The 17,285-nt window shown below is 39.2% G+C and overlaps 1 protein-coding gene across 3 annotated transcripts in view; it reads left to right on the top strand.

Moving 5' to 3' along the window:
* ALA3 (aminophospholipid ATPase 3) overlaps positions 1-17,285 on the top strand; it is an 86,148-nt gene that overhangs the window by 18,954 nt on the left and 49,909 nt on the right. For all 3 annotated transcript variants that reach the window (XR_016053078.1, XM_020666249.2, XM_006842668.4), the window contains 2 exons: positions 3,103-3,180; positions 3,287-3,383. Coding sequence is in view for 2 of the 3 variants with exons in the window: in XM_020666249.2 (XP_020521908.1) it covers positions 3,103-3,180; positions 3,287-3,383 (175 nt within the window). In the remaining variant the exon portion in view is untranslated. The remainder of the gene's footprint in view (positions 1-3,102; positions 3,181-3,286; positions 3,384-17,285) is intronic.

Here is a 17,285-nt window from a genome sequence, read left to right as displayed (position 1 = left end):
TCTTTGGATCTGACCGCAAAGCTCGTTAAAGTTTTGTTTGGGACCGATAGAGAGCCCAGGGGGGCGGGGGGTGTGGGGAAAGGAAGAGAGCCCCTCTCACTTAAATTCTGTCTTATACACCATGAAATCCTCAACCTTATGAATTCCTGAAATGGCCCTACATAAAAGTACAAGGACGCCCTTCTAAACCCTTATTTTAGTTTTGTAAAACATAAGATATAACGATTCTAAGTGAACATTTTCTTGCTTTTACAGGACTCGCCGATTTAGTATTAGTGGACTGGTCGGTCTAGACATTGGACCTATTGATCCACCGTTCTATGACTGGTTCACTGGACCAGTCGGTGTAGGAACCTGGTGGAATTGGAATGGGTATTGGTTTGGCAGTTCCCAGTTTGTAGCGACAGTTTGATGATCTAGTTCTAACATCATTGATCAAAAAAGTAAAAGAAGAATAGGGTGATCAATATAACGATCAAAGACAATATCACAACATTGTTGGAGCTTTACAGTACCTCATGTTCTAAAGGCTACGTATGGTCTTTGCCGTAAATCAAGTGTCACAGTACATGCATGTACTTGGACTGGGACATATGGATGCAGTCAAATGAATATTAAGGTACATAAAATCTACAGTTAGTGATGGATTGGTGTACACCCAAGCTATGTTCTCAAAGATTGATCCCGTGGTTGTGGTAGCTTATATGGATGTGGATTGAGCAGGAGACCTTTATAAAAGGAGGCCTTGTTTATGGATATTGTGTACTTCTTGGTAGGAATTTTTTCTTTTGGAGGAGTAGAAACAAATGACTGTCACATGCTCAAGAACTAAACTAGAATACAGATTGATGACTACTGTTACATGGGAAATTGCAGGGATTTGTCACCTTTCAATTGATTTGGTCAAAACATTTGGTGGTTATTACGATACTGTGACGGCCAACCTGTGATACACATTATTGAATCGACTGCATCATGGAAAAACAACACATATACAGATTAGCATTCCATTTGAGAAAAATTAGAGGAGCAAAATGTTGAAGCTATGCTTGTTGGGACTGAAAGTTGGATTGTTGAGATCTTTTCCAAGGCATTGATGAAAATCATGCATTGGTTTCTTAAGGCCAAACTGGCCATGGGTTAAACCGGTATACAACTTGAGGGGGTCTGTCAGGAAGTGATGTGACCGAACAATAATGGGCAGAATTGTGATTTCGATGTGCAGGAGCAGTGTGGGGGCCATTATGTAATTATATAATTTTGAAGAAGTGTATATGTAATATATTATATCTGCAGATGGTATTTTCTAATATCATACCTTAAAGTTGTTATATGTAAAGTGAAATGAATAGATCATCTCGCCAATCTGAAAAGGTGTTGAGTGACTTGCAGCCAATGTCTCCTCTCTCTCTCTCTCTCTCTCTCTATTAAAATCTCATTTTTCACAACAAGAATTCTTGGGGCTTAAGTTTTCATAGGAATCTCACTGGACCATGAAGCAGAAAATATTTGTTCTTTCTTAGCCGTGCTGATATGGATACCATCCATCTTCATTCCTAGGCAAGGAACACTAGTCTTATATGGACACTCGTTCCATGGGGTAGGTTCTCTGTCAAGTCTTTCACTACTACACTTTCCTCAATTGGGTTGGGCATGTCACAGGCAGCTGGTTTGGAATATCACTTTTTTATGTGGCACATCCCCAAGAATGATTCCTCTCAACAAAAATTTGTCACCCGTTTAAACGATTACAAATCCTTGCTAAAACTCTACAAAATCTAGATAAATGAATTTAATAGCTACTTTAACTATATACCTACCCTCCGTGGCCTTAAAACTTAAGTTTAAATCCTATATTTGCCCAAATTCAGCCCTGGAATTCATCTTATAGTCCTATCTTGCTGGACCTGCCAAATTTCAGCAAACCGTTCCTACCTTACCTTAAATCAAACCGTAATTATTGGTGTAATCAGACTAAATTGTTCCCTCCAGACCTACCCTAAGTCCTACCTCTTTTATGCCTCCCGTCATCCTCGTGACTTGCGGAATGCTGTTGTCCCAATTGTAAAGGAAACCAAGAACCTTTTGACCTCCTAAATCTTAACCGAATTGGAATTCTCAATCATATCTGAACCCTTTCTTTCTATGCTCACCTTACATGTCACTCTCGTGGAGGAGCCAAGCCCTCTAGGTCCTACATCTGCCATAAGGCTAGGTCCCCTTGCCCAATAACTCACTCCATCATTTCCCTATTCCTCCTGTCGAGAATGTCTATGCTTGTTTGTTCCAAGCAACTAGACATAACTGACATCATCATCATCATCATCATCATCATCATCATCGACAAAGCCTTTTCCTAACTAATTGGAGTTGACTACATGAATCCTGGTTCATCATTCTTCACTTCTTACTGTACCCGGGTTCCAGTATAACACATCGCTTCTGGGAACGCCCTAGTATAAGAAGATACTGTAGGGTTCAGGATACATGATATATTTTAGCAAAGTTTTACATTGTCTGCCTACCTAACACAACCTAGCTCTTTTACCCGGGCGTGGGACGGGTTAAGGGAAAGTTTAAGGTCCTCACCTTTCTTAGACTAACTAGATATAATTGACATCTAATTAAAAAAAAAAGACTGTGTGTGTGTGTGTGTGTTTCCAAGCAACTCGATATAACTGACATCTGATTCAATAAAAGCTTACTGTGTGTGTGAGTGCACGTGTCTGTGTATATGCGAAGGAAAAATATATGCACTCATTAATGGATTGATAGTGTCATACTGCATTGGGGAGGCATTGTATTATGGGTTTATGAGTCAGTATGAGGTGTAACTAGTATGATGTTTTGTATGTTTTTGGGTTCAGAATTTTCTTGTTATGACAGAAAGAAGGACATGAATCCTGCAATCATTCGGATAGTAACTTTGCACTAATTCTGGAAAGTGTGTTTTTCAATGGCATTAATCATGAATGCTTAGATATAACTTTCTCACAATTCTAGTCGCAGCATTTCTAAAGTTGTGGTTATATATATTTTTTAATTAATTTACTCTCATGCCATGTTCCTACCTTTTACCATTGTGTTTGCTTGCTTTTGCAGGTTAAGCAGGATGGATTTTTTCCTGCTGATCTTTTGTTTCTTGCTAGTTCGAATCCTGATGGTGTTTGCTATATAGAGGTCCTTCTTTGAACAATGGACTTAAGGATTTAGGGGCAAGTTCTATAATTTTAGAATCGTGAAAAATTGCTGTCATATTCTTATACATTACTTTGGTACCTCACAGACTGCAAATCTTGATGGTGAAACGAATTTGAAGATCAGAAAAGCACTTGAAAGGACGTGGGATTATCTTCTCCCTGAGAAGGCAGCCGAATTCAAAGGTTTATTTAACCTATGTTACTTTCTTGTTTTGGAGCAATTTATGTATCTTTCTTAATTTTTGTCGTAATGATGCTTGAGATATTTGTATAGGTTCTGTTTATGAAGCAGTTCTCTCCTTTGTATGGTGGTTGTATCAATTTCTTTTTTTTTTTTTTTTTAAGATTTGCTATTTTTCCTCATTAATTTTATTACTTTGGTTCATTGTCTACGTGATTTAAGGTTAAAAGTTAGAAAATGTTGGGATCAAATTTAGAAATAGCACTTTTCGTATTGCTATACTTGGTTCGTTTGAAAATTTACTGCTTTCCTTGGCATCTGATATTGTACTGATGCTTCTTGAATTCACTAGTCGTAGATTTTACTGGAGAGAAACCTTAGTTCTTTTGATTCATGTCCTTCAGGTTCTATTGTTCTTTAGTTGCATATAATGCCTTTGTTTTATGTTTTTGTAATTACATTAATGCTGTTTTACGTTAATCCTACTTCACTACACACTCTTCTTTGAAGCCAAATGTCTAATAATAATTTTGAGCTTTAGGTTTGTTACATGGTATCAAAGCTAGGGAATTTATTGCACATATTTTTTTTGAAGAGATTTTGTTTTGCAATTAATTTAGAAATGTGTAGATAATAGCTCCTAAATTAGGGAATGGCCATTGAGCTGATACATGAGATTAGAAAATATGGGGTCTATTATGGTGATGCTTGAGCATGTGGAGATGGAGGGTAGTGTTTGTCAATCTTGTCGATGAGTGAGCATTGAAGTTTTTCGTATTCCTGTTAGCATACGATCAGTCCCATTGTGATGGAATTTGTAAGGGACACTATGCTTGGACTCTGCTTTTATCTATTATGAGATAGTGGCTATGGGAGTTAGAACTGGGATAGTGGAAATTTTTCTTGGGATGGGGGACGGGGTTGGTAGTGAACTTGATATGCATGGCAATGAAGATGATATGGAAAGGTTTGTAGGTGGGTTGAAGGCCATTTGTAGGGAATTTCGATTCCTAATATGGTGATAAGAAAGCGGTTTAGGTTCATGAGTAGTGGATTTGATTTGTTATATTTGGACCATGTAAATTGACCCCTATTAAAGGGATCTCCACTGGCTTGTGCCTGTTGACAATTCCTCAAAACCCTCCATGCTTACTGTTCTCTTTCTCCTTGTGATCTTTCTGATTGTGCAATTGGATATATTGCTACCCCATCAAGCATGAAGGTCATTTGTATTTTGCACCATGCGATCCATTTCCTCCTAGAAGGCCTCTCTGTCTGTTGGATATTTGGCCCATATATTGCTGTAGGTATATATCCACAGTCACTTACAATACCTTTGTAAGTAACAGAGAGGGATCAGGCCCCCATATTTATGTTAGACTTCCTGAGTGTCAAAGGATTGCACACCACCCATATACCCTCCTGAAGGTCCCTGAGATGGGAGGGCAGCCCACCTGGCTGGATTGCATCCCCTTTTGGACATATGACTGTGGACAAGTTGGATTCTCCCAATTTAATCTTCAACACAATCAGAATATCAGGTTTCCTGTATTAGTTAAAGGCTCCTACCATTCTCTTCTTTCTGGCATCCTTCATATACTAATATTCCATGACAATATCTTCATTTATCTGTTGGGGTTAATGGCGTACAAGCAGATGCCTGCTTCTTTTTGTTTCTCAGGAGTGGATCTACTTTTATCATACTTTTTCCTATTATGGGGTTTTTAAGTTCTCGAGTACCTTTCCCTTTGCCCTTGCTGGTATGCTATTTCACCCTTTAATTTCCTTTATCTCTTTTGCTCTATTTGCTCAAAAAGCATGTGATATTCCTAATAAAGTCCTTGTATCTCGTCGCTTACAGCATATGACTCATTGCTTGAAGTATACAACCAACATAAGAGCGAGCCTGGATAATCTCCAAGTCCCCTAATCTGGAGTCTTTTTGTTCATCATACTCATCCTAGTCCTCTGATCTTCCCAGACCCAATCCCTGATCTTTAGTAATTGCGGTCTTGTGATCTCATCTTTCCTCATATACATTCATAATACAGACAAGGGGGGTTTTGTGGCATTTAAAGGCTTAGAGAGCTTGTAAAAATAATGTTTTATAATAAAATATGCACTTCAATGGGAGTGTATGTTGACTAACTATGGGTTGTGTGGTTTATAACCATAGATATGTCTAAAACCCGTACTCTTGGATATGTGACAATATTGAGAAGGATTTACAGTGGGTCATCCTTTGTTGAGATTGAGATGCCTAGGAATGATGTTTGTAGGTCAAAAGAACTGTGTGGTCTCATATGTGTGGTTATAGAACCTAACTTGTCTGGATCCTTATCTTCTGTTCATAGTTTGTTGGCTCGTTCCGTGTTTATGCACTCCACTCGTTGTCTACTCCACTCGCCTTCGCAGGTTTCGATGTTTGAGTTCAAGTTTCAAGTTGGAAGGCTTATAGGGCAGGTTATTGGTTCTTGTTCTTGGACCGAGTGTTAAGCGATTGGGTCTCATTATGAACCGAACTTTCTTGGATCATCATCTTCTGCTCATAGGCCGATGGCTAGGTTTCACTTTGAACCTAACTTGTCTAGATCCTCATCTTCTGTTCATAGGCCAGCGGTTGCGTCTCATTATGAACCTAACTTTCCTGGATCCTCATTTTCTATTCATTGGCCGGCGGTTATGTCTCGTTTTGAACCTAACTTGCCTGGACCCTTATCTCTTCTGTTCATAGGCCGGACTCATTTTCCTGTGGGTCATGAGTCTTTGTTGGGTTGGATGAGAAAACAGTAGTGGATCATGGTTCTTGAGTCAAGTGGAGTGCCCTTATTGTCGTTAATTTTGACTTATTGGTCGGTAAACTTCTAAATATTTTATTTTTTGGTATTACAAATATTTTTGTCTTTTTTACAACCTTTTTGAGGATTTTAAAAATTTATTTCTGTTATAAATTCAATAAAAGGGTGGTTTCAAAATTTTTAGAATTATGAAGGGCATATGTGCGGACCTAGGATCCAACCCCCACGTGTCTGTGAACCATGAGTTGGACGTGTGGCCTTGTGGGGCCCATATGATGTCCCTTGGGTGGTATGCCCCACTTATTTATTTTATGTACCTCTTTTAGTTAAAAGTTTTAGTTAGTTAGGGAATCTTTTAAAATTAAAAAGATTTGATTTTATATTAAAGTTAAAAATAAAAATAATTATCTTTGATTTCTTATAGATTTTGGAAGATCTAGGTAATACTAAAAGTGTTTATAATTTAATTTTAAATAGAAGTTGAACTTGGGTTAAATTGTAAAGGGGTCATCATTGTCAAAGTCCTTTCCCAACTAATGGGGTCGGCTACACAAATCGTGGTCCGCCATTCTATTCTATTAAGGGCCATACCCTCATTGAGGCTATAAGTTCCCATATTTTTTCTCACTACTTCCAACCGTGTCCCTTTGCCTTTTTTGGGCTTCCACTTGAACTAACTCGCACCTCCTAACAGGTGATGTATTGGGTCTACGCCACACGTGGCTAGCCTACCTTAGTTTACTCTCTCTCATCTTATCACCTATTGGTACCACACTTAAATTTTTCTCAATGTATTTATTTCGAATTTTATCCCTTGTCGGGCCACACATCCATCTCAACATCCTCATCTCTGCTACACTCATTCTATGGGTATATTTTTTTTTAATTGCTTAACATTCTGCCTCATAGAGCAAGCTTGGTCTCACAACTTTCCTATAGAATTGCCTTTCAGCTTCATTGGTACGCGGCGATCACATAAAATTTTGGTTGCACATCTTCCTCTATCTCTCCATTTTCTTGGATTATTGATCCAAGATATTGAAAGTGCGTTCTTTTTGGTATTTCCTTGTTGTCAATCTTAATTACGTTCTGGTCTTTACTTCTATTATCACTAAACTTGCATTTCATATACTCTGTCCTAGTCCGATTAATATTAAAACCTTTAGATTCTAGAGTATCCCTCCAAATTCTCACTTTTTCTTGACGTTGTTTCGGGTTGCATCTATCAAAGCCATGTCATCTACGAACAACATGCACCATGGTGCCTTATCTTGTAGGTGCCTAGTTAAGTCGTTCATAACTAAGACAAGAAGTATGGGCTCAATGCCTATAGACCTATTGCCATTGAAAACTCACTGGTCTCTCCACTAGTTGTTTGTACACTAGTTGGCGAGCCCCATCGTACATCTCTCAGACTCTCACCAAGTCAATGTAGTGTCTGGAGACTCCTTTCTTTTCCAACACCCACCTAATCAAACCTCAAAGTATTTTATCATAATTTTTCTCTAGATTAATAAAGACATGTGGAAGTCCTTTCCCTTCTCCTTAAAATTCTCAATCAATTGCTTAAGTAGGAAATTAGCTTTGGTTGTTGACCTCCTTAGCATAAAACCAAATTGGTTTTCTGATACACTTGTTTTATGTCTTGCTTGTTGCTTAATCACTCTCTCCTAGAGCTTCATAGTATAGCTCGTAAGTTTGATCCCTCGATAGTTCGCGCCATTCTGTATGTGTCTTTTATACTTGTAAATACGTACTATAGTACTTTAATACTTTTCCTCTATTCGTCTGGCTGTTTCTTTGTTCTCACCACCTTATTGAACAACGTGATCATTCAGTCAATGCCAATCTCCCCATGCACTTTCAGACCTCTATCGGGATACTATCTAGTCTTAAAGCCTTTCCTATCTTCATTCTTTTTAAAGCTTCTTTCACTTCCGATGTCCTAATCTTACGAATGTATCTATGACCTTTGCCCTTATTTATGCCAACGGTTCCTAATACCTCTATGTTCCCTTTATGTTGGTCATTTAATAATTTTTTAAAATAAACTCTCCAGCTTTTATTGGCCTCTTCATCCTTCACCAAAACCCTTTAATCCTTACCCTTAATGCATTTAATATGGTCTAGATCTCTACATTTCGAATTATAAGGGGATGAGGTTGCTAATTTCCACCCAAAATCATGATGGCTAATTTGTGGGATGTATGGCTCAGATTTAATCTCTTTCACCGTATAGATTTCCTGATATCCTAATGGTCAAGCTGGGCAAATAAGATAAGGCATACCTAGAAGCAATCCTATTTCAAGTGGGGGATAGATTCCCTTTCATTTAAAGCTTATTTGAATCCTTCTCTAAAATGATGTCATGACCTTCCTCTCTCACACCAAAATACCTTTCTCTCTCATGACAAAATATTTCTCTCTCACGCCAAGAAAATCTCTCTCTCCTCCACGCCCTAATATTTCTCTCTTTTCAAAGTTTAATGACGCCTCTCCCTCCCCTCTTCCCTCATAGAGTCACGCCACCCAAAAGAAAAAAAGGGAGGTGACTTTTTGAAACCCTAAGTTGGGATGTTGCTGTTTTTTAAAGAAGAAGAGAGGGACAAATGCTCTTTGAAACCCTAAATTGAAAGGTATTGCTTGAGAAGCTTTTCTATCTCAGAAATTCCAGTAAGACTTAAAGGATTAAAAGTGTGCAATCGGTTAGGAAATCGGGTGTGTGGTGTATCAAGCCCTATGAGGGTGACTCCAGGCATCATCTATTAAGTCCTCCCATTTGATTTAATTATTTTTAGTCATTTTATATTTTTTTTGTGAATTTTCAGGAATGTATTTTGTACTCAAAACTATAGTGGAAGATTGGTTATTGCTCTTGGATGGTTTTTATTTGCTTTGGCAGTAAAAGTAAAGGTTCTAAATTGTTTTTAGGGTTTTACTTTTGATTCGTATAAGTGTATAGTGGCCCATAGTTAGTGAAATTCATGTATTGAATATAAAAAAAAGAAAAATTTTAAATTTAATACCTCTAGTTCCACATAGCCATTCTTTTGTTTGGTATCAGAGCTTCTATATTTTATTGCCATAGTCTAAGAGTTTCGTTCTTTTTTTTTTTTTTTTTTTTTTTTTTTTGTAAAAAGAAAAATTTTGTGTTTAGAAACTTGACATCAAAAAGTTTTGTTTGCATTAAATAAATCTGAAAGATTTGATGGGAAGAACTAGGCTAATTGGAAGAGAAAGATAAGTTATGTCCTCTTCGAAGCAGGACTTAGCCAGATGCTCTGATAATCCCCACTTGCACCATGAGGTAATGTTTATGAAAGGTGGGTGTGCAAAAACACCCTGACATAGCATATTCTACTTATGGCCATGGATGACCATGCTCTCGAGTATGAGCCCTTGAAAACTGCAAAGGAGATTCATGAACAACTTGAGGCTGATTGTGCTACTCCTCTCACTAGAAAAACAATGGCTATGAAATAATATTGAAGATGAAGGAATGAGGCAAATTAACTGAACATATACTACAGTTTGGAGCTTTTGTTCGCAAACTCGAGGTTACAGAAGTTAAGCCAGATGAAAACATGCAAATCAGCCAATTGCTGAATTCAATGCCGAGTTCGTGGGAAATCTTCATTTCTGCCCTCACTACGAGAGGAGCATGCCGAAGTTGGACGAGATCATCACGAAGTTTAAAGTTGCAGAAAAAAGAGATTGACTCGCGATACTTTAGCCTTGATTCACTCCGTAAATCTGGTAAACCTTAAACTGAACTTTGATTCATTCAGGAAGAAGGGTAAGGGCAAGTATAAAAACAAAACTAATGAGAATCAAAAGGGGAATAATGGGACTAAGTAAAGGAAGGATTTAAAGAGTTATCCAGTGCTACAACTGCAACAAATTTGGGCACATTACGAAGTATTGTAGAACACCTAAGAATATGAATCCCAAGGGCGATAGGGAGCATGCTTTTGTGGTCCTTGGGACAATGCTGCCATGCTAGCTGACCCTAAGGTGTTTGACTCAATGTCCATTGCCCATATGTTGAACACCAAGGATGGGTATAGAAATTTTAAACCTGTTACCCCTGGGGATCAGTATATCTATATGGGTGGGAATCAAAAGATTGAAATTCTAATGGCAAAAGCATGATCCTAAAGCAAACTCTTTATGCTCTTGGAATGAGGAAGGATTTGATTTCGGTCGCTAGATTGGCTAAGGCAGGCTACTCCACCATTTTTACTACTAATAAGGTGGAGGTGAAATATGGGAATGAATTGGTCATGAATGGTCATCTTGTAGATGGTTTCTTTTTAGTTGCAATAAAGAATGTCATTTTTACTGCTAACAAGGTGGAGGTGAAATATGGGGAATGAATTGGTCATGAATGGTCATGTTGTAGATGGTTTCTTTTCAGTTGCAATAAAGAATTTCATTTCTTATGTCTTCTGTTATAATGATAACGATGATGATGCAGATATATGAGACATGAGATTAGGGCACATAAATCCTAAAAAGATGGAGAATTTATAGAGAAGCTTATTAAAAGTATTTGAATGGAGACTTAACCAGAATCTGTGAATCATATGTTCAAGGAAAGTTGATTAAGAAATCCTTTGTAAAATCTCAGAGCGTTATTGACATATTAGAAGTTATCCATACTGATATTTATAGACTTATGAATGTGGCCACTGAGGCCACAAGAGGTACTTTACCACTTTCATTGAAGATCACTCCCATTTTGGCCATGTCTATCTGTTAAGAGAAAAGTCTGAAGCCCTAGACTGTTTCAAAGAGTATAAAGCCGAGGTAGTAACCCAAACGAACCAGAAAATTAAAGTCCTTAAATCCGATTAGGGTGGAGATATTCCTCACGACTATTTAAAGAATTATGTACTGAGCATGGTACCATACCTCAATATACTATGTCGTACACTCCTCAGCAAAATTGGGTAGCTGAGAGACGGAATAAGACCTTGATGGAAATGGTGAGGAGCTCTCTAGATTTTTGGGGAGAAGTGGTTTTAAAAACTAACTATAGCCTACAAAATTCTTTAAAGCCTCGGCTCTCTAGAGCTGTGGCTCTAAACAATCAAATTGGAGCGTACGTCATAAATTTCACCTGAAGAGGTTGTTTTGATACCGAAATATCCTCAAATTGATCATCTCAACATCAAGATGCATAGACATGAGAAAACAATGGATTTCAAGTTTTGGAAATAGTGTATTTTGTAACGCATTTTTGGACCGTCAATTTTCAAGATTTTCAAGTTTTCATAGATCTGTCGATCTACACTATTTTTTAAGCTTTAGACTTCATAAATAAAGATGAAAATATATTTTAAGACTTTCACAAAGATTTCCAACATTGAAACCACATATCTCGACAATATTTGAAGGTAGGTTGTAATTTGATTGTTTAGAGCTTGGGCTCTATACAAACCGCACCCTTTTTTAATTGGTCTCCCACGAAAGCCGTCCCCCTAACTCCTCATGAGATTTTCACTGGTCATGCTCTATCCCATGATCACCTTAGAATGCGGGGATGCTCGGCCCATGTTCTAATACTCCATTGAATAGGACCAAATTAGATCCCAAAACTGTTAAGTTCTCTCCTATCCTACCAATTGGTAAGGGATACCGTTTCTATAATCCTAACACAAGGGCTGTCTTTGAGAGTAGGGATGATCATTTCCTTGAGGAAGAGTTCCGTGATGGTTGTGCCACTCAGAAACGAGTCGGACCCTAGATCCTGAACCACCTCGTCCTAAGAGAAGTAACTGAATTAGAAGAAAACCTGAGTTCTTCACCTACCTAAGAGATTTTTATGAGAGAATTGAAGAAGAATCCCTACATGCATCTTGTTCCTATCAAGAAGCCATAACCTGTCATGAAAGGGCACAATGGGAAGAAACCATGATTGATGAACTTAACTCGATCAGACAAAACAATATTTGGGAACTAGTGAAACTACCTCCTGATAGAAAACGCATAAGCTACAAGCAGTGATTCAAAAACCTGACCGCCTAGTGCCTAGGCTGTTCAGAAGGCCTTGGCGCATCGCCCAGGCCTAGGCGACCAATCTGGGGGGCAGTCCCTGGGTGGCCGCCTAGGCGGTATGGAACCCGCCTAGGCGGGTGTCCAGCGCCCAGCCCAGGGAGGTCGCTCAGGGCCTGCGCCCTGCCTAGGCGGCCGTCCCTCCCAAAGGTGGAATTTTTTTTTCTTTCAAAGTTGATAAAAATTGATCAAAACATCACCCTGATATTAGATTTAATTTTTAATGTTTTATAAATTTATTGGGGGGTCGTTTTAGAAGATTTTTAGTCCTGGGCATCCTTTTTGGATTCGACTGGGCCGCCCAGGTTTTGGGCTCCCGCTTAGGTGCTGGGTGGCTTGGACCCCCCAGGCCGCCTAGGACCTGCCTAGTGCTTTTTGAAACTATGCCTGCAAGTGGATTCATACGAAGAAATTGAACTCAGAATGGAAGTTGGAGGAATACAAGGCCAAGTTAGTTGCTAAAGTGTTATGCCCAGTTTAATATAATACAAATGATTTCACAAGATGCCCTACTTGCATCCCAAGTAGGTCATTTATATACCCCGCCAGCATCCACTTAGACACACGATTCATTTCAAGGTCAACAATATTCTAACATTACTGTAATTAAATATCAGATAGAATCAAACAAGCATTCCAACAATAGAAGTCTTGCAGTAGAAGTACTAACCTTACAAACATTCACAACAACAAAAGTCCTGCAGTAGAAGGACTAACCTTACAAATATTCACAACAACGTAAGTCCTGCAGTAGAAGCACTAACTGTACGAACATTCACACAACAAAAATCCTGCAATAGAAGCTCTAACCTTACAAACATTCACACAACAGAAATCCTGCAGTAGAAGCACTAACCTTGGGTCCAAGGTTAGATCTTTTACCATCCCGCAGGGGAAAGCACCACCAACGGGTAAATCCATTGTGTGGTACCTCACACACGCACAATGTCCCAGCGCGCTTTAGAACTTTTGATAGGCACTGGCCTTGCAAGACACGGCCCTCTCATGTGCCCATCTGGTGAGAGAGCATTACACTACCAAAGGGGTCCCAATGAGTAGTGCCTCACACAGATTTGTGGGGTACAACCTCCCAAACACAATCCACTCCTAACTCTCATTCTATCATAGAGAGTCATGATAAATCACACCTGCTGGCACACATATCTTATCAGATCGTAACAGAGGCATGTCTCCATGTGCTCACATCTTATCATTAGCATGTTACCATGCACACATGTCTTATCAGAAGCATGTTGCCATGCACACATATCTTATCAGAAGCATGTCGCCATGCACCTTCATAATCTTATCAGAAGCATGTTGCCATGCATCAGAAAGAAGGAATAGATTATGATGAGACCTTCTCCCCTGTTGCAAAATTCCCTCCATTAGAATCCTAATAGCTATAGCAGCGCATTTCACCTTCGAACTCCACCAGATGGATGTTAAAACTGCGTTTTTGAATTGGGAGCTAGAAGAAGATATTTATGTAAAACAACCAGAGTGTGTAAACTCAATAAGTCCCTTAATGGTCTTAAACTAGGCAGTGGTCCATTAGTTTTCAGGAGTCCTTGTCATTAGTTGGTTTTGTGTCGAATCAGGATGATTACTGTATATATGTCAAGGTTGGTGGGAGTGACATTATACAACCAGGTAGCTATTTGTCTGTCAAAAGAGCTTAGGTTTCGCAAGAAATCGAGGCATATAAAGCCGTGCTACTACCACATTCACAACGAGATCCGAGCATGAGAGATTCAGATTGCTTATCTATCGATAAAGGCTATTTTGGCCTTAGACGAAAGGATTGGTGGCCAATGTTTTTGCCAAACATTTACATGAAATGGGCTTGACTGAAACTAAGAGGGAGTGATTATACAACCTTCAATGGCTAAGTGGGAGATGTTGGGTTTTGTGGCCTTTACAAGCATAGAGAGCTTGTAAAAATAATACTTTATAGTGGAATATTCATTTAAGTGGGAGTCTGTGTGTTGATTGACCTTAGGTTGGGTCCTTTATGGCCTTTGGTTTTGTTTGAAACTCTTATCCCAGGGCATGTGGCACTACCGAGAAGGGTTTACAGTGGGTCATCCCTTGTTGAGGTCGGAGATGCCCAGGGATGATGTTTGTAGGCCAGAAGAATTGTGTAGTCTCCTGTGTTTAGTTCTATAAAATGATGTCATAACCTCTCTCTCTCTCATGCCAAAATACCTCTCTCTCTCATGCCAAAATATCTCTTCCTGACGCCCAAGAAAAATGTCTCTCTTTTCTTCCATTCCCCAATATTTCTCTCTCTTTTCAAAGTTTAATCAAGCCTCTCTCTCCCCTCTTGCCTCATAGAGTCACGCCACCCACAAAAGAAAAAAAGGGCGGTGGCACTTTGAAACCCTAGGTTGGGACGTTGCTGTTTTTTGAAGAAGAAGAGAGGTACAGCCAGCCAAGAGAGAAATAAACCCTCAAGCGTAGTGCTAAATTTGATCCTAGAGGGTTCCTACAAACCCTAAATAGGTTCCTACTCTCTCTAAAGCCCTAGATTGAAAGGTATTGTCTGAAAAAGTTCCCTATCTCGTAATTCCAGCATGACCTAAAGGATTAAAAGTGCCCCATCGGTTAGAGAATCGAGTGTGGGGTGTATCAAGCCTTGTGAGGGCCACTCCAGGCATTATCTAGTGAGTCTTTTCATTTAATTGAACTATTTTTCAGTCATATTTTATATGAATTTCTAGGAACATATTTTGCACTCAAAACTATAGTGATAGATTGGTTATTGCTCTTGGATGATTTCTATTTACTTTGAGAGTAAAATAAAGATCTTAGGTTGTATTTATGGTTCTAATTTTGATTTACAACAGTGTATGGTGGCCCATGTAAGTAAAATTCAGGTATATTGAAGATATTTTTTTTCTTTTTTAATTTGCTACCTTGAGTTCTACATAGCCACTCCTTTCAAATTTTCATAACGATTACTCCGAGAACCTCTTGTTGGACATGTTAGTGGAAAGGCAATGGCTGTCTTGTCATGTACCATCGCGGATGCACTCTTTATTTAGGTTCCATACTTGCTACTGTTCCCTACTTTGCTCACATTTGTCAGCCAGGGAGGACCATTCTCCTCTCTCCTGTTCAGATTCAAGTTGGTTAATAGGCCAGAGCACTCTTTTCCCCAACCATTAGCCCATACCTTACTTGTTACTTCTGTAGTGGTACTGGAGATGGAGCCGGAAAGGGCATGAAGGAGCCGGAAAGGGCATGAAGGAGCTGGATCATGTCTTATCGTCTGGTGCGTATATGATATCCTCCTTTAATTTCCTTCACTGTGGACATTTGGTCCTCCCAATCCTTCCCGATGGAACCTGTGCTATTGCTAGAGGATATATGACGTTTGAGCGCCAGACAAGCCTGAGTTTGTTGTTGGATAATGCCTGAAACGTTGTTGGGTTTATTCTTTCTATTCTACTGAGCTGAAGATGTTGTATATTCGTCGCTGTAATGCCTATGGGGAGAAAACCCAAAGTTGCAGTTTTTCTTATCCAGGCGAGGTTCTCGAGGGGGATGGGGTAAAAGGTTTTGTTTGGGATGGGTATTGATTTCCGCTTTGTCTGTGGCCACACATGTTTCTTCCTGCTCTTCAATGAAATGATGTTGCTTCCATTGCAACCAATGATCTGTTCATGATTTTGGGCCCTTGATTGTGTTTGGTTTACTTCAGCCAATTTGCTCCACACATTACGATCCTGTTCATTTCTTGGTTGCTGCAGGACTGTCCTTTGATTATGTGGGTGAGTGGGTTTGGGGTTTTCTGCTGTCCACTCTCTTGATGGATTTGGATCCCAGTGTATTTGCTTTAATGGTGATGTTACAATTGCCATACAATCTGCCTGCCTATGCATCAATTGTTTTGAGCCATTGAAGCCCTCTGATAACATGCTTGGTGTAGGCCATGTTTCCCCCAATCGGTCTTCTGTTACTTCACTTGGCTGAATATTTGCCATATTTCTCTCGTCTTGATTTCAATTTGAATTCAAATTCAAAATGCCTCTGAAGCTAATTTGAATGTGCTGCCAGGTTGGAAAAACAGATCCAATTCTTCTACCCTTTCCTGGGACCGGGAGTCGATGACTAGTCATAGCTACTACCTTGACACCAAAGTAGAGTTCAATGCAATGCTTTATTTCTGCCCTAGTTGATTGTGATTCGACATTAGAAACCTCCATGACATTTTATTTTTGGATTGGATGGGGTTCAGAGCACTTAGAAATATCTCACTGCCAGCATTCACTCAAGGATTGAGCAACATCCAAACAGATTGTCATTTTTTTTGTGGTCATTGATGTGGCTGCCAGACTGGAATCTCTTCTCGATCCAGCAGATCTTGTTTCCGCTCTCTTATTCTCTATAAATTCCTCCATTCACTGATTAAATTGGTTCACTAGTGCTGCTACCGCTCTTTATCGTACTTCTCTCTCCTTTCATTATGTCCTGCACCCTGCTTATTTTCTTTTGTGCTTGTTTCATGATGGTAGCAGGGTTCACCCTTTTTCCTTATAACTCAGCTGAAATTCTCTCTACCACTGCCAAGAGCATCCTTTTTGGTATTCTCTTACATCCATCTTCTTGACTTTTAGTCGAACAACATCCACTAGGTCCTCTTGAATTGTTTTGGTATGTTTTGCTTACCCTTCCATATACCTTCCCTAGACAACACTTATAAGCTTGGCATGTAGAGGAATGCGGCCAAGAGCATCCTTTTTGGTATTCTTTTACATCCATCATCTTGACCTTTAGTCGAACAACATCCATTATGTCCTCTTGAATTGTTTTGGTATGCTTGGTTTACCCTTCCATATGCCTTCCCTATACAACACTTATAGGCTTGGCATGTAGAGGAATGCCCCTTATTCTGATCGAAACATATTCGTGTCTATTGATGAATGGTCTTATCTCCTGATTCCATTTTGTTTGGTCAATACTGAACTTGTAAATCTCCAAACATATTCGTGTCTATTGATGAATGGTCTTCTCTCCTAATTCCATTTTGTTTGGTCAATACTG

This window comes from Amborella trichopoda, chromosome 3 (genome assembly GCF_054954075.1).
Source record: "Amborella trichopoda isolate Santa Cruz 75 chromosome 3, AtrichopodaSantaCruz75HAP2 v2.0, whole genome shotgun sequence".
Classification (NCBI taxonomy): Eukaryota; Viridiplantae; Streptophyta; class Magnoliopsida; order Amborellales; family Amborellaceae; genus Amborella; species Amborella trichopoda.
This window is presented reverse-complemented; position numbering and strand designations above follow the sequence as displayed.